This window comes from Gopherus flavomarginatus, chromosome 3 (assembly GCF_025201925.1).
Source record: "Gopherus flavomarginatus isolate rGopFla2 chromosome 3, rGopFla2.mat.asm, whole genome shotgun sequence".
Taxonomy (NCBI): domain Eukaryota; kingdom Metazoa; phylum Chordata; order Testudines; family Testudinidae; genus Gopherus; species Gopherus flavomarginatus.
The window spans coordinates 240,605,425-240,628,335 of NC_066619.1; the positions used below are offsets into that span (position 1 = coordinate 240,605,425).

The 22,911-nt window shown below is 43.2% G+C and overlaps 1 protein-coding gene across 10 annotated transcripts in view; it reads left to right on the forward strand.

Moving 5' to 3' along the window:
* Nucleotides 1-9,709, forward strand: part of RBM47 (RNA binding motif protein 47) — a 110,841-nt gene extending 101,132 nt beyond the window's left edge. For 9 of the 10 annotated variants that reach the window (XM_050947682.1, XM_050947684.1, XM_050947683.1 and 6 more), the window contains 3 exons: nt 424-630; nt 3,665-3,864; nt 6,627-9,709. In XM_050947682.1, the coding sequence (XP_050803639.1) occupies nt 424-630; nt 3,665-3,864; nt 6,627-6,881 (662 nt within the window). In that variant the 3' untranslated portion in view covers nt 6,882-9,709. The remainder of the gene's footprint in view (nt 1-423; nt 631-3,664; nt 3,865-6,626) is intronic. The other variant, XM_050947681.1, reaches the window with a different exon arrangement.
* The last annotated feature ends 13,202 nt before the right edge of the window (nt 9,710-22,911 follow it).

Below are 22,911 nucleotides of genomic sequence, written 5' to 3' on the forward strand. Positions count from 1 at the left end.
TTAGAAAAATTCCATCACCCCGGGTCTGAATATCCAGACAACCTGTCATAAAAATACCACTACATCCCAGGACCAAAAGCACCATAGTAATATGTGCAAAATTGCTGATATACATTTATATATATTAATATATATTAATATAAATTAATAAATTCCAGAGAATACCAAAGTCTGAACTAAACCACTAAAATCTAGTCGTGCAAGGAATAGTACTACGAACAACAGAAAATGCATTGTCTGATTGTGCCTTCCTGATTCGAGCAAGATTCCCTTTGTTTTCAAGAACAGAGTCATTCAAATTCAGCTATTTTAACTTCAGCAAGCTTATTACTATCCAAATGCCTATACATGGGGGTGTTAAGCATTTCCCCCATTGCTGTTACTGTGTTATTCATCCTCATTTTGTTATGTTGTTATTATAAGCAGGCAGCATAAGAGGCAGAGGGCGAGGTGCAGCTGGCAACAGAGCCCCTGGCCCCAGAGGCTCTTATCTGGGGGGATATTCTGCAGGCCGTGGCATATATAGCAGATACCACGAAGGGAAAGGAAAACAGCAAGAGAAAGGATATGAGCTTGTACCCAATTTGGAGTTGTCTGCTGTCAATCCAGTTGCCATTAAACCTGGTGCAGGTTAGTATAATTACTAGGTTGGGCAAACCTGTTGGGAGGTGGGTGGGGAGAAGAGGCTTGAAATTCAGCCTGTTCTTTGAACTGAGCTTGAACTTTTTAGATTCAGATTGGTTTGGGTAAATTAACACCCCACCCAACCAGCTGTGGTGATACTTAGGATATTTTTATGTCTGGGACCAGTAGGTCTGTATTCTTCCTGCTGAGTTTGTCCAATTGTTCTATTCAAATCTGACAATCACCATCTTCTCTACAAATGTGAGGCAGCAAATGCATTTTCCAGCACCACTCACTGATGGTTACTAGCTATGCTCACATATGTGGGCTCCACAGGCCAAAGGAACAAGATAGTCCCACACCTCGGTGTCCTCTCCAGGTCCAACATATAGCAACATAGCTGCTGGTTTCAGAGGCTGCTGCTCTGTTTGTTAGAGAACAAAGACTAGGGGTCACATTCCTCCCTGGTTATCTCCTTTGATGTTAGTGATTACATCAGGGGTGAATTTGGCCCCCTGACTACACACATCTAGAAGACAAAGGGGTTGAGAAACAGTTAGATCTCCCTATGTGAGGATTTCCTTGGCATGGGAGAGTCCCCAGCTGGCACAGAGTTGGCATTACTGGTTTCTATGCCACCTTTCTGGAGCCTCCAGTTTAGGATGTTACAGTAAAAATGCACTTGACTGTAGTTGCAACATTATGAAATACTCTAATAACAATCAATTACAAATAAGTGGAAATCACTTTTAAGATATGCACTTATCTTAAATAAAATAAAAAAAGATGAACACTCCTAAAGGAAAATGCCATCCTGACAGTTTGATGATGTAGTTTGAGAAAAGAGGCATTCAGTTTAGTATCTGCATGACAAAAGTAGATGATTTTCAAAGACTAGGGCTGTTTTCAAAGAAAGATTTGAGATAATTTAACCTATATCCTCAGACTCTCTGGGCAAAATGTCAGTTATCAGAGAGAGCATTCTCACCAGGGCTGGCGCAACCCATTAGGCAACCTAGGCAGTCGCCTAGGACGCTAACATTTGGGGGGCGGTGACTGCAGTGGCCAGACCTTCCGAAGCCTCTGTCGGGGACAGCATTTTGGGGGAGGGACCGTCCGCCGCCTCTGTCAGGGGTGGCATTTTGGGGATGGGACCTTCCGCCGCCTCTGTCAGGGGTGGCATTTCGGGGGTGGGACCTTCCTCCGCCTAGGACACCAAAAAAGCTAGTGGAGCCCCTGATTCTCTCCCTTCATAATTGTTAATATATCTTAGGAGTTTCAGGTATTTCTAAAGATTATTTGAAAAATGATTTTTGATATACACACTATATTCTTGCCTAGTAAATATTTATTTACAGTATCTGTCTAATTTATTAGAACTCCAAAGACAGGCCAAAAGCAGACTCTTGAGTTCACATATTTCCAGATTTTAGGAAGGTTTGGATTCAAATCCCTAGAGCCAAACCTGCTTGTGGTACTGGTTCCAGTACCTGAATGGGAAGGGCTAAGTTCTGATCCCTGTCAATGTGTGCTCAAACTCTTATAAAAAGAGGTGTTCTTGTGAAGTGGGGGTTGTTGTTTTTTTGTTTTGTTGGGTTTTTTTAAACCAAAATGGTGGAAAACAGAACTGCTGATCTCACATGATTTCTGCCAGTTTGGACTAAACTCTTGCAAGATTTATTCATAGAATACCAGCGTTGGAAGGGACCTCAGGAGATCATCTAGTCCAACCCCCTGCTCAAAGCAGGCCCAATCCCCAGACAGATTTTTATCCCAGATCCCTAAATGGCCTCCTAAAGGATTGAACTCACAACTGCGGGTTTAGCAGGCCAATACTCAAACCACTGAGCTATCCCTCCCTCCCAACACCATTGAAACCAAACCTTGATTGTGGGGGAAGGATAGCTCAGTGGTTTGAGCATTGGCCTGCTAAACCCAAGTTTGTGAGTTCAATCCTTGAGGGGGGCCATTTGGGGATTGGTCCTGCTTTGAGCAGGCAGTTGGACTAGATGATCTCCTGAGGTCCCTTCCAACCCTGATATTCTATGATTTGGCTTCAGATCTGATCCATGGCCTAAAGCTAATTCAGATCCCAATCCAGACATTACCTCCTCCAGCCATCTGTAGTCATTCAGTTACCTATAAATATATTGTTGAAAGATTAATCAATCAAAAGCTGACTGTACATTTTGAGGAACACACATTGCTGGAGATTTTCAGCAGGACAAATTTGCTTCCTAAGCAATGCAGCCAAACTCCATTCAGAAATGTATACAGACTCGCAGCCTTTGCATGTATAACCCTCACTGTTCACAGCTCTTTCCCCTTGTTCTTCTATTTATTGCAAGTTACCTGCTTTTCGACATGAGAAGAAAGGCGTAAGAGGTTTTTTTAATTAAATAAATAAGCTGAGCCCAGAGTCAAGCAGAAAGATGTGATGAAATATGTGCAGCTAAATTAAGCCAGAAAAATACACTACAGTAAGTAACTATAGTGCAGAGTTGGCCAAAGTGAAGCCTATAGGCCAGCTGCTACCCACAGAGTTACACAATATAAATCACAATCTTCTTTTCATACAGCAATTCTGCCTATGGAAACTTCAGGTCCCAGAATGCAATACTCCCATCTTGATCTCAGAGGCAGTAACTAAGATCAAGATGGAGCACTGCATGCTCAAATTTATCATCTCCTTAGGCCAATAGATGAGGACAACTGTAATCTGAACAGATTTCTGTAAATTTGATGTAGCCTTCAAGTTTTCAGTGTGACCCTCATGGGGGAGGGTCCTGCTTTAAGAGCCCATTGAGATAAAAGTGTTTGAAAACTGTGCAGTACATACAAAATTGTAGTACTGAGCACACCTTGAAATATTTATAGTAATTAACATATGAATTGAGAAGCACCCTAAAGACCTTGTGTGTTGTATATCACAGTGATGAGCGTGGTGTAAATTACCTAGCAAAAGAGGTTTCTTTTACCTTGGAAAGAAAGCACTGTAGATGCAACTCCAATATGTTTTTGTGTATGTGGTCTGTTCCAGTGGCAATCCCTGCTATTGGAGCCCAGTACTCCATGTTTCAGGCAGCTCCAGCAGCCAAGATGATGGAAGATGGCAAAATCCACGCAGTGGAACATATGATCAATCCCATTGCTGTCCAGCAGGATCCAGCTAGTGTGGCAGCAGCAGCGGCAGCAGCAGCAGCTGTTATACCTGCAGTGTCAACCCCTCCACCTTTTCAGGTAAATTCAGCATGTAGTCCTTGCTACGCTTATCTTGGTATATTGAAACCCTGGCCTCTTGCCAGACTGCAGTTTAAAGGGAGATTGTTTAGTTATTAGACTAAAAAAACCAGCCCTCCCTTGACAGTTGTCTCACACTGCAGTAAATCACTTAGCCCCAAACAGGTAAAGTATGAGTCACATTAACTATTGCACAGATTAGCTAAATCTCAAAAGGAGTGTTTTGTGTAGAGCTGGAGTGCTACTGCACAGCCTCAACATGCCTCTGCCAGAACTGTGTGCCCTGAGGCTATGCTAGGGTCTCCTTGGGCTTGTGGGGGGAAGAGTTTAGAAACTTGCAACACTGGCTCCCTCTTCAGTTTAGGGTCTTTTTCCATCTCATTTTAATTTATATTCTCCTCCCTATATAGCACAGGGCAGGGGAGCATATTGGCCACAGAGAAAAAGGAAGGTGGTTAAAACTCAGGTAGAAGCAATTCTACTTGTGCCTTGGCTTTACTACAGAGTTGCTGTGCAACATTAACTATTCTGTACGTCACTTACCCAGTCTGTCAAATGATGATAATTACCCTTTCCTATCTCCCTAGAGTATTGTGGGAATAAATTCTGTAATGTTTCTAAAGCACTTTGGGATCCTCTAATGGAAGGTGCTATAGCAATGCAATGTGTAATTACAACAATTAAGAAGATCTCTGCAAATAGTAAAAAGCTCTTCAGTCTGACATAGGATGAGAGAATTCATGTTCAACAGAACAAAATGCAGCTAAGGCACTTTCAGCACTTATTTTGGGGAGTCTTTAGTTCAGCAAGTGGAAACTGGACATATATAACATTAAAAAAACAAACTGTTTTGCCCCTTTTGTGCATGTGGGACTAGACACAACCCCAGATCCCTTCTCAGCTTGAGGTGTTTTGTTTTGTTTTTTACTGCTCTAGCCACATGAACCTTCACATGCCATTATCATAGGCACTAGTAAGAAGAAATACATTGCTCACCCTTTGAAGCCTGCTAGCAACATTCCTGTAACTGATTGGATAGTCTCTATTGACAGTGCAGAAGTGCTTCCCTAAAAGGCTGTTGGTGCTGCCTCTGTAGCAGTGCCAGTCCAGTCAGGGAGCAAGAAACCAGGATGGGAATCCATCCTGAAACCCTCTCATGGGAAAGCCACCATCAACCTATGGCATTGGCTGGATCTGTAAGGGTTTATTTTGATATGACATATTGACTTTTTTTTTTGGTAGTTCCATTCCATTATGTTAATAGTGAAAAAAAATGACACTCTGAGGCTACTACAGCTCCAGAATTACTCTGTGTAATTACATTGTGACAGACTCTTTGGGCACAGTAACATTTGCAAAACAAATGCCTTCCTTTTTATTATTCCTTATTTGTCCTGCAGCCCCTGTCCTGGGCCAGGAGCCGTACAAACACAAAACAAAAAGTCTCCCTGCCCCCAAAGAGCTTATAGTCTAAGTAAACTTGTTGCCATATCACTGATCTGCAAAGCTCTTTGGAAACAAGTTGTGAGATTTCAGAAGGTGAACAGGGACAAGGGGAGGTATTAATAATACTTTGCACTTCAGTAGCACCTTCTATACAAGAAGCTCAGATGTTTCACAAGCATGAATTAATTTAGCCCCACAACAAGCAATGGATTAGGAAAAGTATTATTACACCCATCTTGCAGAATTGAGACCTGGTGGCCTGTCCTGTATCACAGCTAGGAATAGAGTCCAGGAACTTGATTTTCCCCTATGGGTGCTGAGAGAACTGACACCGCCTACACCAACAAAGGCAGTGGTACCAGAGTGGGGAATGTACCCTTAGGTGAAGGAAGGCAGTGGTACCACGGCTGCCTCCAGCAGAGTAAAGCAGTTTCAGCTTAATTTAGGAGTTCCACAGAAGTTGTACTAGTGAAAACTACCAGGGAGATAGATATCTGTTCATGTAGGATGCACTAGGTATTTTACAGACATTCGAGAAAGGACAGTCCTTTCCCTGAAGTGCTCAAGGAAAGACAGAAATGTAGACAGAGTTTAGGGAGTTCTGTCTTTTTGTATACAAGTCAGCTAGATTCACTATGGGCCATGTGGCAGAAATGCATCTTTAAGAGGGATATATATATGGATGGGGAAGTTGAACCATGCATAAGGACCATGTGGAAGAAGGCACGAAAGTGACTGTGTGGGCAGCTGAAAATGAGGAGACAAGGCTGGGAACACTGGTGGAGCAGATTTGATGAGAGGCAACACAAAGTTTGACAAGAGAGGATAAATGGGAAGGAGCAGTAATATGTTAAATTTAAACTTCTTGTCTCTGCCTTCAGAAATCTGTAATAGTAGCTGAGGAGCCAGAGAGAGTCAAAGACAAAAGTGACATCACCCTTGTGCTCTAGCTCCCTCCCTCCCTCCCTCCACAGGTGGCCCTGCCTATTTTCTGGCCTGTGCTTGCTAGTTCCAGGTCCCCTGGAAGAGCAGGTGATGCACATGGCTTCACTGGCTTGCCTTCCCCCCATCACCCGTGATGTGCTGTCTCTACCCTTACAGGCCCACAGCCTTGGTCTTGCCAGCAGAATCAAATCCACAGTCTCCTAACTCCCAGTCCTATGCCTTCACCACAAGATCATCCTTCCTTAACTTTAAAGGATTCACTTCAGTTTTTTATTGTGTGAAATAATTATACTCATCCTAGTAGATTAGATTGCTAGTGACTGCATAAAGTCTGTGAGTTGGAATGTTAAATGCCAATTTTTTGTCCCCAGGGTCGCCCCATAACTCCAGTATACACCATGGCTCCAAATATTCAGAGAATTCCTGCTGCAGGGATTTATGGTGCAAGTTATGTTCCGTTTGCAGCTCCTGCTGCAACAACAGCAACTATAGCCACACTACAGAAGAACGCAGCAGCAGCTGCAGCAGCAGCAGCAGCTTATGGAGGATATGCCGGCTATATACCTCAGGCATTTCCTACTGCAACAATCCAGGTTCCAATACATGATGTCTACCAGACATACTGAGACTATCAAACAGTGGGGGGCAAGGGGTGGGGGGACGGGAAGGGAGGGACAAACACTGAAGGAACACTTTACTATTTATGAAGAAAGAACCTACTGCAAAAGAATATGTTTGGACTCAGTAAACTGAAAAAAACCTGAAAGTGAAGAATGTTATCAAATATTATGTATGAAATATTTTATATATGTGACGTTTTCACTAATTTTTTAGGATATTTTTAAAATTTAACATACCTGTATTCATACATTTCTAAGTGACCTACATGCATTAAGCCCATTGCCTATACACATTTATACACAGTAGTGGGATTGCATAGGGGGCTTTTTGGTTGGGTTTTTTTTTTTTTAAGCAAATTATATTTTCAATATATTTGTGGTATGAAGGTTATTTTTTAGTAACTTCTGCACTCCAGAGAATTCTATTTTGTAGTGCCTTTAATAATATATCAACTATATATATATTAAAAAAAAGTACATCTGAGCAGCTAGGAAATGTATAAACAATATATTTTGAAGAATATTTTCAATATTTAAAGAATACATACAATAGATTTTTGTTTGTTTTTGTTTAAAACAACAAGTATCTTATTTAAAAAGTTAAACTGGAAAGTGCAATTTGAAAATGAGCGAGACCTCTGCATTTTGTGCTGGCATTAGTACAGTTTGTTTATCACTATCAAAAATCACAGGCAACAAATATCTATTTTAAAAAAACAACTTCATAAAACATACCTCTTTAAAGCATGATTTCGTGAATCGTTTTAGCTAAAGAAGAGGCTGCTGTGTTTTCCGTAACATCTGGCTTTTATATTTATTGAAGTCACTTCTAGTTCAGTCTCTGAGCACTGCTCAGAGTATCTAATATTTCATGAGAGGTATCTTGACTTAGATCTTCTTCCAGTATAAAACCTAGTTTCTTTTTAAATGCTCTTTTTATTTTATTCTTTTGAAGTGTAAGTAGTAGTGACAGAGAATGTATGATATCTTAGACAGGGCCAAATGTGCTTTTGTCAGCAGGAAGTACTGCATTATTTACCTGTAGCTTCATCATGTTTCATGCAAAATTTCTAAGGTACTAGGGGTGTTAGTGATATTGTTCTTAATAAAATGGGGCTAGCCTCCTTCCCATTCTCCCTTTCACGCCTAATTCCTATTAGCGTTAATTGGAGTTATGCATGCACATCAGGGAAGGAAGAGACTATACCCCTAAGAATTTAAGAAACAGAGTTTGTAAATATCTTCTAATATACATTTTTAAAGTCATTTTATGTTGCTAATTTACATGGTATGTGGTTTGTCACAAAACAAAACAAAAAACATTTTATGTCAATGTTATTAAAAAGTTTGTTTTATTAAGTAGTAAATATATTATTGCAGTGTTTTGTGGCCTGTTTAAAGGCTTTTATTTAGTAATGCAGTGAATGTAAAATACAGTAAAATGTCAAAGGAATAGCTCACTCACTTTAGGAAGTGCATCAGCTTTGCCAAGACAACTCTAATGAAGTGTGGTGTGCAATAGAGTAGTGAATAAACAATTTTGCTTTCTTTTTTAATTTAAGAATCAACTGTAGGTCCATACAATAAAGGTATCTTTTACCTACTAACAACAATTTCAGATCATATCTAACTAAAATAAGTGACCAGCTAATATGCATTTTCTCAACTTAAGTTGGGCCACTGTTTTTTACTCAGCAACACTCAGTTATATTTAATGCTATTTAACTATTATCAAAAGTACTGTGAGGAAGCTAACCATTAAATCAGATTCTGCTCCCAATGCTTCTTCCCACGAGAGTTTTATCACATGTTCCAGCCTTTCCAAAAACACACTAGACCTTAGGCCCAGCCCAACTGCAGTGTTATCCAAGGGCTTGATTGCATGGAATGGGCAGCCTTCAAAACCAATCTCTCCTGGGAATCGGTGGGGAATAGAAGCCCAGCCCAGTGGAAGTGGGAAATAGTTCCCACCTCTCCTGCCTTTGGCTAAGTCATCTCATACCGTGCAGTGGCCACAGATAAGACCCAACATGAGTAAATGCCACTTCATGCAGCTTCAATACCTGACTGGATTGCTGCATAGAAACCCATTGGGTCAGCAGAGGATAATACAATGGAATGTGGGTTGATACTCTGCTTCACCCCATCCCAGCCCTTCCACCAAAACCTTGGCAAGTTCCAGCAGTGGAGAGATGGTGGGAGGGATAATGTTGAAGCCATCACTTCCCTGCCCCCATTTCTGTGCCCACCAAGAGGAATCTACCCAAATCAAAGTCTCCTCTGCTTGCAGAAGCAGAGGGTGTGATCCATTCCAAGGTATTTAGTTTAAACAGTAACTAGAGTTCTTACTGTATTTTACATATGCCTGTATATTATGTGCAACAAAAATAAAGATGGAGATGATATCCTAACGGGGCAGACACCAAGATACTTTAAAAACAAATGGCCTTGATGACTGGGGTCTGTGCTAGAAGCTCCAATGGCAAGATTAGGGCCAAAAGTTGGTAGTACAGTCAGTTAGGTATCTCTGAGCCCCGCACCTGTGGTCTGTCTTTATACTTGTTTTCTCCACCATTTCATGTACACTACTGAGGTAAGTTTATGACTTGAAATGTGAACATTTTTAGGTTAAGAACAAACTATATTAAGAAATATATATGTATATATAAATATATACATATATTAGCGTGCCTCATTTTCAGAAGTGCTAGTATTTTGGGTGTTTTACTATATCTCTGTTCTTTGTATTGTTTAAAACTTCTGAGTTTATTTAGTTCTTGCTCCATTTATGGTACGTTCCTAGGATGTAGTAAATAAAGCATTCTTTAAAAACAGATATTGTTACTTCATTTTAAAATGCTGCTTGCCGGGTTTAGTCACAGAGAAAAAGCTGGGACATGTGATACATTCTGTCTAATTATTTGCAACAAAAGTTGGGCAAATGTGTGAACTGAGTAGAATTTGTGGGTTAAAGTAAAGTAAATTGAAAAAGGAGGCTTTTGCCGTATGGCCAGAGTTGAGAGAGCACTCTCTAGATTTTTAGCAGCACCAGACAAGGAGGAACACTTGGACAAGGAGGAGCATACACTGTTTTTAATAGAGAAAGGGGAGATGTGCTGCTCCACTTCCCTCCCTTACTTTAATCTTTGAGCAGAACATACCAACTATGGACCCCACTCCAACTCCCGCTGAAGGTAATGGGAGTCTTTCCACTGATTTCAATGGGACTTGGATCAGGCCATATAGAATTTAACCAAGAGGTGAAAAATTTTCTCTGGACACAGATGGAGCTGAGTTTGGTGTCTGACTTTCATTTCCATTTATCCACAACACAAAACTACCACATAGTTTTGCAATAGCAGGGATGCTGCAGGGCAGCACTAAAAGTGAAATATATTGGCACTCTGGCATAGGAATCTGCCTGCATTTACTACGCCTGTCGCAGTTCAGGACTATGAGCCCTTCATTTGTTTTTTTCATTTGCACTACATTTGTGCACAGACATTTTAAAGAAAAAAAGATACTGATCTTTCATATATTTGTCCCTTCTCTGCATGTCTTCTCAATATATAGAGTTTCCTTTTTAAAAGTTAATTTCAATGGCTATAAAAGGCTGTCTGCCAGCCCTGCAGGCCAAAGTCTTCCTCAAAGCAGGCAGTAGCAATACCATATTCTCCTCACGGTCTCAGAACCCCCAAATACATCTCTACCCTAATATAACGCTGTCCTAGGGAGCCAAAAAAATTTTACCATGTTATAGGTGAAACCACGTTATATCTAACTTGCTTTGATCCACCGGAGTGTGCAGCCCTGCCTCGGCGGAGCACTGCTTTACTGTGTTATATCCAAATTCGTATTATATCGGGTCACGTTATATCAGGGTAGAGGTGTACTTTTAAGTGTCAGATGATAGTTAAGACTCTGTGCCAATTCAGTCTTTGCCTTACTCCCTTGACTGCCCTTGTAATGTAGACACCTGTATTGGAACTGGACTAAAGCCAACAACTCATTTCACATAAGCTACCATGGACCTGAATGACATTTGAATTAGAACTACAGATGAATGACTCCATGGTCTCTTGTCTATCCCAAGGGTTCTCGGCCTTTTTCTTTCTGAGGCTCCCACAACATGCTGTAAAAGTTCCATGGCCCACTTGTGCCACAATTGTTTTTCTGCATATCCAGAAGATTAAAAAACCAGGGCCAGCATTAGGGGGTAACAAGCAGGGCAATTGCCCAAGGCCCCACACCACAGAGGCCCTGTAAAACTAAGTTGCTTAGGTTTTGACTTTCAGGCCCAGGTGGCGGGGCTTTGGTTTTCAGCCCTGGACTCCAGCAAGTCTAATGCCAGCTCTGTTCTCTGGTTTATTTTGGCAGACCCCCTCAAACCTGCTTGCGGCCTTCCAGGAGGCCCCAGACCCCTGGTTTGAGAACCGCTGATCTATCCCTCTGCGTCTTATACTTGCAGAAGCTCCTGTGCGGATTTTCTGCCACAATGAAGCATGCACTACTGAAACCCAGGGTAGCCTTGCTCTCCTAGAGTGTTTCAGTTCTGCATGTGTCAGTCTTCAGGCAGGATCCCCCCTTAAACAGAATGTGCTAATTTTGCCTATATCTGTTTGGGTTTCTACATAGACTTTTAGAGAGTCTCTGTCTTCTTTTTCTCTCACGGTGTGTGCGTGTGTGCGCATATTCATCTGTGGCCAAATTTTCTGAAGATACCAACATTGGAGGAAAAGCAAATACAGGGGGAACGGAACCAAACTGCAAAGCGACCTGGAGCGATTAGAGCAATGAGAGCTGCAGGCAACCAGGGAAGGATTAGTACTAATAAATATGAAGTCCTACATCCAAGGAGAAGGACATCAACTGCATAAATACGTCACATACAGTTACACCCATCATGTGAAAGCAAATGTTTTTATAATTCACCTGTCTCTTAGCATGATGGATAATGGCTGAGAACCTTTGCTCACATACCCTGGTGATCAAAAATAGTCTTGAATACAAACTGTTAGAGGAACCCTCCAGTAGGTTTCTTTAGTAGGAATTTTTTCCTAAAAATTCCCACTGCCGTTAACACCAGCTCAGCTGTACCTGTACAGGGGCACTAACCATTGCACACCAGCATTAGCAACCCTGGCAGGTCAAGTCTAGACGATCCACCTGCTCCAGCAGTCATTTTCTGTAGCAGGTCAATTAAGCCTGTTCACAGCATGACTAATCAATATGATGCTGAAAACAAGTTTCAGATCCAGAGAGCCATCCACACTGTAGATTAACAGATTATAAAACCAGTGATCTAGTGTGACCTCCTCCATAATGAAGGCCACAGAGCTGCCCTGAATTAATTCTTGTTTGAACTAGAGCATCTCTTTTGGAAAAACATCCAATCTTGATTTTAAAATTGCCAGTGATGGAAAATCTACCCCAACCTTGGGCAATTGTTCCAATAGATAATTAACCTTACTGTTAAAAATTACATGCTATTTCTCTGAATTTGTCTAGCTTTAACTTCCAGCCATTGGATTTTTTTTATACTTTCTCTGGTAAATTAAAGAGCCCTCTTCTCAAATTTCTGTTCCTCATCTAGGTACTTATAGATTGTGATCAAGTCATCACATAACCTTCTCTTTGTTAAACCATTCAAAGAGCGCAATCTGTGTCTGTCAGGGCGACTCGGCTGCACTTTTGCGGTGGGTCCTGCTTCGGCAGTAATTTGGTGGCGAGGGGCACGCCACGGATCTTCAGGGCACTTTGGCAGTGGGTCCCACTTCAGCGGTAATTCGGCGGCGGGGGGCCCATGACAGGTCTTCGGGGCACTTCGGCGGCAGGTCCCAGAGTGGAAGGACCCCCAGCCTCCGGATTACTGCTGAAGCAGGGACCCCCACCGCTGAAGACCCCAGGCCCCCGCAATCCTCTGGGCGGCCCTGGTGTCTGTTACTCAAGGAGCTCAATACAGTATATTTTCCAATCCTTTAATCATTCTCGTGGCTCTTCTCTGAACCCTCTCCAATTTATCAACAGCCTGCTTGAATTGCGGGCTCCAGAACTGGACACAGCATTCCAGTAGTGAGCACACCAGTGCCAAATACAGAGGTTTAATCTCTTTCAGTCCTAGGGCTTCCAACGTTGCTAACACACTAACTGCCACACCAGATCACACCAAAAATCCAAATGAGGGCTTCCTGGGTTTAGCATAGGGCCCTATCCTGTGAACTGCTGAATCCCCTCAGCTCCCATTGCCTTCAGCTGGAGTTGGGGATGCACATCACTTCACTCAGGGTCAGAGACAGCTAGCCCAACTACTGTATGTTAATGAAGCAGGGAGGCACAAGCACAATTTTGCCCTAGCTGTTCTGAGTGAGATTTGGGAGCTATTGTGACCTTGGCATGTGCACATTCCATAGGTGAGGTTCATTTTTGATGTGTCCAATTAGTGCACTGACTCCACCACAATTAGTCCCCAATTAGTGTCCCACCTACATTTATGCTGAAGGATAAATAAAAGACACCCAAGCTCCTGACTTGTGTTTGCAAAGAGAAGCTTTGCTAAGACCTACAACGCAGTTTTCTGTTAACTATAAAATCAAGCACTCTTCCCAGGGAGATGAACAGTTGTTTTACTGTAAAGAGTGACATTGGGGCTCTAATGGAATATTCCCTTAACTTTGCATCAGATCCTTTTTAATTATTAAAACAAAACTGCAAACCATACATTTTATAAGCATTCTGATCTTTTAAAATAGAAACATTTACAAGAGTTTCTTGTTTCTCAAGCTTCCTGGCATCTTTTCCCAGTTCTGTAAGCTCTTAATTAATGATTAACCTATCATAAGGTTCAAATATGCCTGAGTCATGCTGAGGATATTAACATAAAAAGTGCCACTGAAACAGTTGTGTTTATAAGATGACCTTGCTGAACTAGGCTTGGTTCAAAAAACTATATTGGGTTCCTGCTTGCTGAGCCAATTAAAGCCTCTGCCAAGCTGATTTTATTTCTTTTTGAATACTTCTATCTTGAATAATAATTTGTTTCAAAGTTTTTCTACTAGTTATAATAGTCAATTGATTTTTAATATACCTTATTATTTTCCTGACACAAACAGCACACACAAAAGTATAGCCATACTACAATTAACAAGAATACAGATTAATCAAAAAGTCAAATGGAGTAACACCATTTCTGCATTGCAACACGTTATCTATATAGTATTACCAGAGCTCAAAAAATACACAGAAAATATGTTAGGCCATACGCAAAAAGGTATAGCAGAGAGTGTGTTCACTGATGTGAATATAAAACCAGAAGTCAGATTTTATGACCTAGTGAATGAATTTTCCAGTCTATGCTGAATTCCCATTGAGAGGATTTAAGGAATAAATCATAACCTGCCATGTAAAAAGAGTGACCAAGTGGGGAAGTGGGAAGCTGAAAGTTAGAAAACTTCATGGGTTTGGCTACAGAGGTTCCACTCCCTAAGGCAAGGGTGTGCTGCCCCACACATTCCAAATTCTACACAGGAAATCATATAGTTCTTCGGGCATCTGTGGTGGACAGAGGAATCCAGGCTGAGGCCCAGTGTCCCACCTGATTTCCTTGGGACCCCAGATACCAATCAGGCCTCGGGGAGGGGAAGGGAAGAGAGAAGATGACATTATGGAGCAGAAATCCATGCAAATTAAGGTTGACAGGGCCATGTCTTACCTAGAAAAAAACAACATATGGTTTTATAGATGGATGATACTACAGAAAGCAGCTGTTCCTCTGTCTCTCCTTGCTCAGTAATTCTTCCCCCTCCCCTCAAAACCACAGAGCCCATCAGGCGTTAGTTGTGAAGTTTAGAGTGACCACTAGGGGGCACACAGCAAAGAGGTAAGAGTCAGTGATGAGCTACCAAAATCTTAACCAGTTCCCTATAAAAAGTTCTGATTTAAGTTATGTGCCACAGTATGTATTTTTTGTACCTTTCTCCATAAGAAGTGGCAATGCATTGAGTCATTGGGAGTCATACTTAACAAAAAAAAATATGTCCATATTTTCCTGGATGATGATTTAAGAACCAAAAAGCCTGACGTCTGGGAAAATACGGATGTATGTTAACCCTACCTAAAGTTCTTTTTTAAAAAGATGGGCCTGAACTAGGAATGAGCTCCGTTTCACATGTGTGTGTCCCCATCATTCTCTGGGGGTGTGCTAGGGTGACCAGATGTCCCGATTTTATAGGGACAGTCCCAATTTCTGGGTCTTTTTCTTATATAGGCTCCTATTACCCCCCACCCCATCCCAATTTTTCACACTTGCTGTCTGGTCACTCTAGAGTGTGCACATGTGTGGGTCCCAGCTGCTCCCTGCCCCCCTCATTGAAGCAGGTGTGCAGAGTTACTATCCTGGAAACTGCAGGGCACCAGTGGATGTGGGACCGGCTGCAGACAGGGGTGTGGGGCAGGGCTAGCTGGAGGCAAGGGGTGCGGGGCTGGCTGGAGACAGGGAGTGGGGGGCTGGCTGGCTTCAGGCAGGACTGCAGGGCGGTGCAGCAGGGGCTGGCTGGAGACAGGAGTGTGGGGCTGGCTCGCTTCGGGCAGGGGGGCATGGCAGGGGTTGGCTGGAGACAGGGCAGTGGCTGGCTGCAGGCAGGCAGGAGTGCGGCAGGGGCTGGCTGCGAGTAGGCAGAGGAGTGTGGCAGGGGCTGGCTGTGGGCGGGGCAGAGGATGCGGCAGGGGCTGGCTGTGGGCAGGGATGTGGGGGGCGGCAGGGGCTGGCTGGAGACGGGCTGGCTGGCGAGTACTCACAGGGAGAGTGGCTCAGAGCAGCCTGAGCAGCAGGACAAAGCCCAGGCCCAGCAGAGCAGCTGGCAGGGGCAGCTCCAGGCACCAGTGCAGCAAGTGTGTGCCTGCGGCGGCAAGCCGGGGCGGGGCAGCATGTCAGTCATCATGAGGGCGGCAGTCAGGGAGCCTTCGGCAGCATTTCTGCAGGAGGTCCACCAGTCCCGCGGCCTTGGCGGGAATTCGGCGGCAGGTACGCTGAAGGCGCGGGACCGGTGAATCACCCGCAGAACTGCCGCTGAATCTGCGACTGGTGGACCTCCGGCAGAAATGCTGCTGAAGGCTCCCTGACTGCCATGCTTTGGGTGGCAAAAAACATAGAGCCACTCTGGTAGCTGGGGACCCACCAGGCAGCAGTGGGAGCCCCAGGGCCAGGGGTCAGGGGAGCAGCTTCAGCAAAAGGGCCCATTCCCAGAGCCAGGCAGCGGCCCACATGGCTCCTGCAGTGCAGTGCCCCCGGCGGCCAGATGAGGAATGAAGTCTATCAAAGCCACAGCACCCCGTCATAGGGAAGCAGGTTAACAACAGGTTCTAAAACTGCTTCAAAATTTAACAACCAGTTCACGTGAACCGGTGCAAACTGGCTCCAGCTCACCGCTGGTAAGAGTATGTGTAATTGGGAAAGAAAACTGTTGCATTCACCCCAACCACTGTGTGCTTGGTTTTTGTAAACTCTACACCCTGAGCATGTAAAACTCATGTGGAGGGGCTTTCTGGTGCTCTGAGGGCGATGATACCACATTGGCTCCACTCACCTCCTTCCAGCAGAGCTTAAGCCCTGGGGTGGGCTGTTACACACTTTCCATTGCAAAAATCTGAAGACCCTTCATGGAATATTGCAGGGTTGGCTTCTCTCTTTGGATATGAATGCAGGCTAACTGTAATAATCATTGATCAAGATCACAAATAAAGGAAATATTAAAAATTGAATGGTTAAGTTTTTGCTGATGTTTTAACTGTAGGACTATTTTAATCAAAATACTTTCTCTGACCCTCCAATGAACTAGAATGGGATTCCATGCCTTTCACCCAGAGGCCAGGACTGGAGTAACCTGTTATTCTAGAACATGAAGAACAGAAGGACCAGTCCTGCAGGCTATAGTCTTTAATCAAGAAGCACAACATTTTAAAGATGAGTAGTGAAATCCTAAAGCTTTATCAAGAAGCCTTCTATGAACTGCAAAGTGATGGACAAATTCTTCAGATGTACACAACACAGTGATATGCCACTGACATTTTAACAAGGGACTCCATCATAAAAATGCCTGGTCAGCAATACATGTGACAATATGAGACAATACATGTCACATTTCCTGGATACCATGCTCTCCCCCCAATACATAAACATCAACTTCACCCCTCTCCTACAGCCCCTCAAGCCACCACATTTCCCCTCCCCATCATCTCATGGAAGTGTCTCTAGTTAGCTCCCCACACCTAGCAGTTGATCATGAGAACAGCAATGGCAGACAGGTGACGTGCAGATGCCACGGTGACAGGCAGGCCCAGATTAACCGATGTGCACTCAGTGCACTTGCACAGCGTCCCCATCTCCGGGGAGCTGGAGGGGACCCTTGACCACGGAGAGAAAAACAAAAAGAAATCTGTGAGGTGCTGCAACCCCATGTGCCAGATTGCAAAGTCACTCACTCAAATTTAGCCCAGCCACCCCTCAGTTATGACAGAGAGGTGGCCAGGCCAAACCTGAGCAGCATGGGGCTATGTGAGTATGGAGCAGGTGATGGGTGCAAACTTAGTTGGGTGGCTGGGATCAGACACGAGCGTGGGTGAGTGGCCAGAAGGGTCCTGGGGGTGGTGGATGAGGGGCTGGGGACAAGTGGGGGTTGTTGGGAGCCAGGATATTAGGGGTGAGTGGGAGATGTTGGGAGCTATGTCAATGGGGCTGAGGTGTTGGGGGCTGTGGTGAGCAAGATATATGTCAGGGCTATTGGGAGGTGTGGGGGTGTCAGGATGTGTGGGGTAGGAGTGGCATTTGATGGGCTGTGTGTGGATAAGGAGGGGGCATTCTGGGGTCTGTGTGGGATGGGATATGTATGGGGCAGGGCCACTTTAAGGAAGGTGAGAGGGGCCCAATTTCCATAGTGCACAGGGCCCCAAAATTCTTTAATTTGCCAGTGCCAGGGGTGTTGTCCTGAGGCCACTGGCAGTGGAGTGACTGCTCAGGTGGAGAGAAGAGCCTCTATGGTGGTCATTGGGATGATTGGTTAGAGAAGAGGTACCTTTGCGTTCCTGACTTGGGCAGGGCTCCCTCACTACTGGAGCTCTCCTCACTGGTTCCTGTGGGGAGTAGGTCCACCCAGGCTGTGATGGGGTGAGCTGGGTTCTGGGCTTCCTCCCAATACTGGCTCTTCAAACACAGGGCTGGAGCTGGAGCTGGGCAGGAACCAATGATGCGAGAGATGAACAACAGCTGTGGTGAGAACTCCCATTCAGCACCACACAAATTTGGCCCTGCCTCCTTGTCTTTTCTCTCCTGCTGCTGCTGGAGCAGCCAGTGCCCTGTACTTTCGGGGTAGGGACTAACTGGTGAATTCCCCTACATGCTCCTACCAGGAATGGTGAGAGATATGCAGGTCTGGTGACTTCCTTGTATCATCTGTTATGCCTGTGCCCACTAGTCCCTCAACCTGCAGGCCAGCAGCTGCCTGACTACATACCAACCAGCTCAGTAACAGCCTTAGAGGGGACTGAAAACATTATCAGGCTGTGCTGGTCTTAGCTGAGCCCATAATATTTCACTCTCCAAGTGGCTTCACGTAATTATTGAGGAGGAGGGTAGACAGAACTGATTTTTGTAGGATCCCACATATGAGATCCCTTCAGAAAGAGCAACTACGCATACCCATTCTCTGGATCCTGTGGGAGAGAAATAAACTTAGCTACTTTAGTGATGTTCTGTCTACTCAGTCTGGATAGGAGTCATATCCTCTTGCTCCAAAATCATGACTGATCTATAAGAGAATTTCTGTTAGCTTGTTAGAAATATATTGCATAGGACTTACATTACAGAAATTCTGATTCTTTCTGGTAGGTGGCAGTGGTGTAAATACACATATGAAAATGTTTCAAATGTAAACAGCCACTTTTTTATTATTACTAAGCCAAATATTAAAACAGGATGGAGACTGTTTTAAAAAATCTGATATTGGGCTCCTGTATGGGTGCTGCACAGTGGCACTAGTTACCAAAATGACTGCTGCTGCCACCACTAATGGGCTCAGAAATACTAATGGTAATTACAAATCTTAATTCTCTAATGTGCTTCACTGTTTACTCATATGAGGCTTAAATGGAACATAAGGGAGGCATAGGCTTCACGCTGGTATGCAGGGGTGAATTGAATGAATGAATGTTTCCTGTCTTTCAAACTTTTAGAGTTACGCTGAGCAGGCTAGGTCCATGCAGTGTGTCCTGAAAGCTACCTTTTTCCACTCTCTCCCCCTTTTATTTGGATGTATGTCCACTCCCAAAAAATAATGGATAACATATTGATATACTAGTTACACTATAGATAGGAGCTTCAGCAGCAACAGAATGAGGGTTTTGGTTCAAGTGCAATGGATTTCAGTGTGCTCCTCTTCCTGGGATGTGAGAGAGATTTTGTGCAGCTGCTGCAAGCTGTTCTTTTGAAGTCTTTGGAACTGTCAATAAAGGGAACATTTTTAAATAGTGCAAGTTTTCTCTGAAGAGTTCTTGCGAGAAATAGTAAACTGCTCATAACCTAACAGCACAACTCTGTCAGAAGAAAAGTATTTAAACACATTAATTGGTAATTCTGTTCTCCAGAAACTTTTATCTTGCTAAACCACCAATTGTATCAATAACTGTGCACACTCCTATGCCCTTTCATGCCCAACAGTCCCTCAACATTTCAAGAAAGATGTGGAGAAATTGGAGAGGGTCCAGAGAAGAGCAACAAGAATGATTAAAGGTCTTGAGAACATGACCTATGAAGGAAGGCTGAAGGAATTGGGTTTATTTAGTTTGGAAAAGAGAAGACTGAGAGGGGACATGATAGCAGTTTTCAGGTATCTAAAAGGGTGTCATCAGGAGGAGGGAGAAAACTTGTTCACCTTAGCCTCCAATGATAGAACAAGAAGCAATGGGCTTAAACTGCAGCAAGGGAGATTTAGGTTGGACATTAGGAAAAAGTTCCTGTCAGGGTAGTTAAACACTGGAATAAATTGCCTAGGGAGGTTGTGGAATCTCCATCTCTGAAGATATTTAAGAGTAGGTTAGATAAATGTCTATCAGGGATGGTCTAGACAGTATTTGGTCCTGCCATGAGGGTAGGGGACTGGACTCGATGACCTCTCGAGGTCCCTTCCAGTCCTAGAGTCTATAAACATTATGCTTCACCAATTATCTGAACAGAGTATGGATCACAGACTGGGAGCCAAATTTCTGAGCTCTAATTCCAGCTCTGCCACTGACTTGCTGTGTGACCTCGGGCAAGTAGTTTCACATTTCTGTGCCAGTTTCTCCATCTGTAGTGTGATAATATGTAATAGGGATAATACCCGCCTATCTCACCCAGGTGTGGTGAAGTGCCTGAAACCACTTGAAGAGCTTGATTCTCTAAAATGCTGAGCACCTGCTTCTTCTGTTGGGTTCACTGGGGGTTGTGGATGCCCATAACCTCTTGATTTGAGTCCTGGAACTACAGAGAACTATCTAAAATTTAAGTATGACAGAGACAGTGATACTGTAGAATCTGATTCTGATCAGGGTTTGATCCCACACATAACTGATCTCACATCAACTTCCCTGGCACCGCTACAAGTTTATACTGTGATCTGAATATAATCCAAGCTCATGATGAAATTGCATGATATGACACATCTACCCTTAATTAAAGACTTGTTTAATCCATCACATAGTCATCTGCCCTCTCATCGCCTGTTGTGGATAAGTTTACTGGGTGAGGGATTTACGGTAGAGGATGCATGGTCCGCAGAGTAAGTGACAAATAATTACCTTGTCTCAGGCCCCACTCAATGTCAACCCGAGTTTAATTTACCGTGAAGACAATGGAGTCTTCTGAACCAGTTTTGTATCAGACATGGAATTTGTGCTGCAGCAGAATTTCGGTGGTGTTATAAAGACAGTCCACTATGTTCATGTGGGCAGCCACAAACCACAACACACAACTTCCTGGAGGTCTTCGTGCCTTGAACATGGTTGTGGCTTGGCTTGACCAGATTGCATATGCCAAATAAATAGTGTATATGGCAGACTGAAACAGCCATCAGACTATTATGCAATTAATCAGGTGCATGAAACTTGTCCTGCATATGCCCTTTCAGCTTTTATCTATATGAGTAATATTTTTTCGCATATTGCTTATTTGAGGTTGGGCCTTGGACTGCAGAGCAGTTTTAAAGGATTATGTTTGACAAGGATAGGTGCTGCATTCAACTTTTTTATTATTATAATTAATTTAAATCCACCCCATGAGAAAGCAAACTTTCTCATTACTCTATTATGTCCTTGCAGTTTGTATACACAGGAGAGAGAATATAAAATGTACAGCCATTGGTGCATTGCTCACCGTAAACTAGTTTTTCCACATTTTGCAAGCAATTCTGACCATGTGATCTGTGTGGCAAGATAAACTGAGACATATAATCCTTTTTTACACAAGGAGGTGAATGGTATGCCATTTTGGTGGTGATTAAATTACAGTTTGTCCAAAAGAAAAAAAGTTTAGGCTAGGAAAACCCACCATTTGATAATCAAATTTTATTTCTCCAGCTCAAAAATTCTCTTGTGGCAATCCTGATAATTCTACTTCAGCCTCGGCATTTAGGGCGTCAGTAATGTAAATCTCACTTAGGATGAGGATTATATTATTTACTTTTGCAAGCAAGATATTATTAATAGTTTTCTGGAAGTGTAGCTTGTTGATCCACTGCTTGTGTTAAAGCAACAGTCATTACGTACATGGAACTAAGAATAAGATGAGGCTATTCAGATACCATGTTGCTCTTGGAAGCAATGACACGTTTTTATTGTTGCCTTATCTTAAGAATAAGAACACCCTAGTTTTTCAAAGGAAATGTTAGTGCCAATGGACAGAAAAGTAGTATATTGTATTGTGATGGGTTAGGCACTGCATCTGAGATGTTACCACAAGAGAGAGAACAGATCTGATAGTAGCAAAGGCTAGCAGCATCTGTTCACTATACAAGAAAGTCAAAATGTACCAACAGAAGGGGAAGATTTGCAAGAAACTTGGCAATGTCTGCCCATGATCATACAGCTTATCTCACATTAGCCCTTAATGCCCATAAGATAATATGTGTAGATGCTTTGTAAGCATATGCTACCACAGATAATTAAAAGGAACAACAGAAATCTGTGAGGATTTTAGTGACAATAAGCAGCAATTTCCTTAAAAGTCTGATGGGATTAGCCAGCATTCAAGGAATTTCCAGGAAGATTTTCTGCTTTCTATCCTCTTTGGCTGTATTCTTATATTTTAATATATGTTATCATTGTAAGATGCATTATATTAGTAAGGCTGTGAATGGCCTTTTGCTACAGCCCAGTCAATTAAGGATCAAAGGGAACTATCACAAAATAACAACTGACACTGAAAAGTGTGTTTTTAAGGACATTGCAGTCTTGACCTGCAGCCCATTGAAGTCAGTGGAAAGCCTCCCACTGACTTCAATAAGCTTTGGATCAAGCCCTAAAACACTGTCAACTTTGTAACCCTGTAGAACCACAGCTTCAGCTCAATATCCTGACAGCCACATTTTACCAACTTTTTATTGGCCACATGGTGGCTAGCACTTGGCTAATCCAAAAAGGGAAGAGGCATGCAGAAAACTGGAAAGCATGCAGCAACCTCACTAGTGGGCATGCTCCCCAGAAGCCCTGGGTGGCATTGTGTCCCAGAGTCCACTCCAACTTGGACCCATCTGTTAAAAGCACAAGCATCATTATGGACATCAGTATTTTTGTAAGAATGAAACTGAAATATGGATGAGAAAAGTGGGAAGCTGGGTGTTGATGAGTGACATCAAACCTAATTGTGGGGGATGGGGAGATTCTTACACTTAGAATTTTAAAATGTCACTTATTGCAACCAGCATATCCTTTCTGCACTAGCACTGCTTCTCTGTCCCAGTTAATAAGAAAGTCCAACAGCTTATGTTATAGAGGCGGTCAGACTAGATGATCA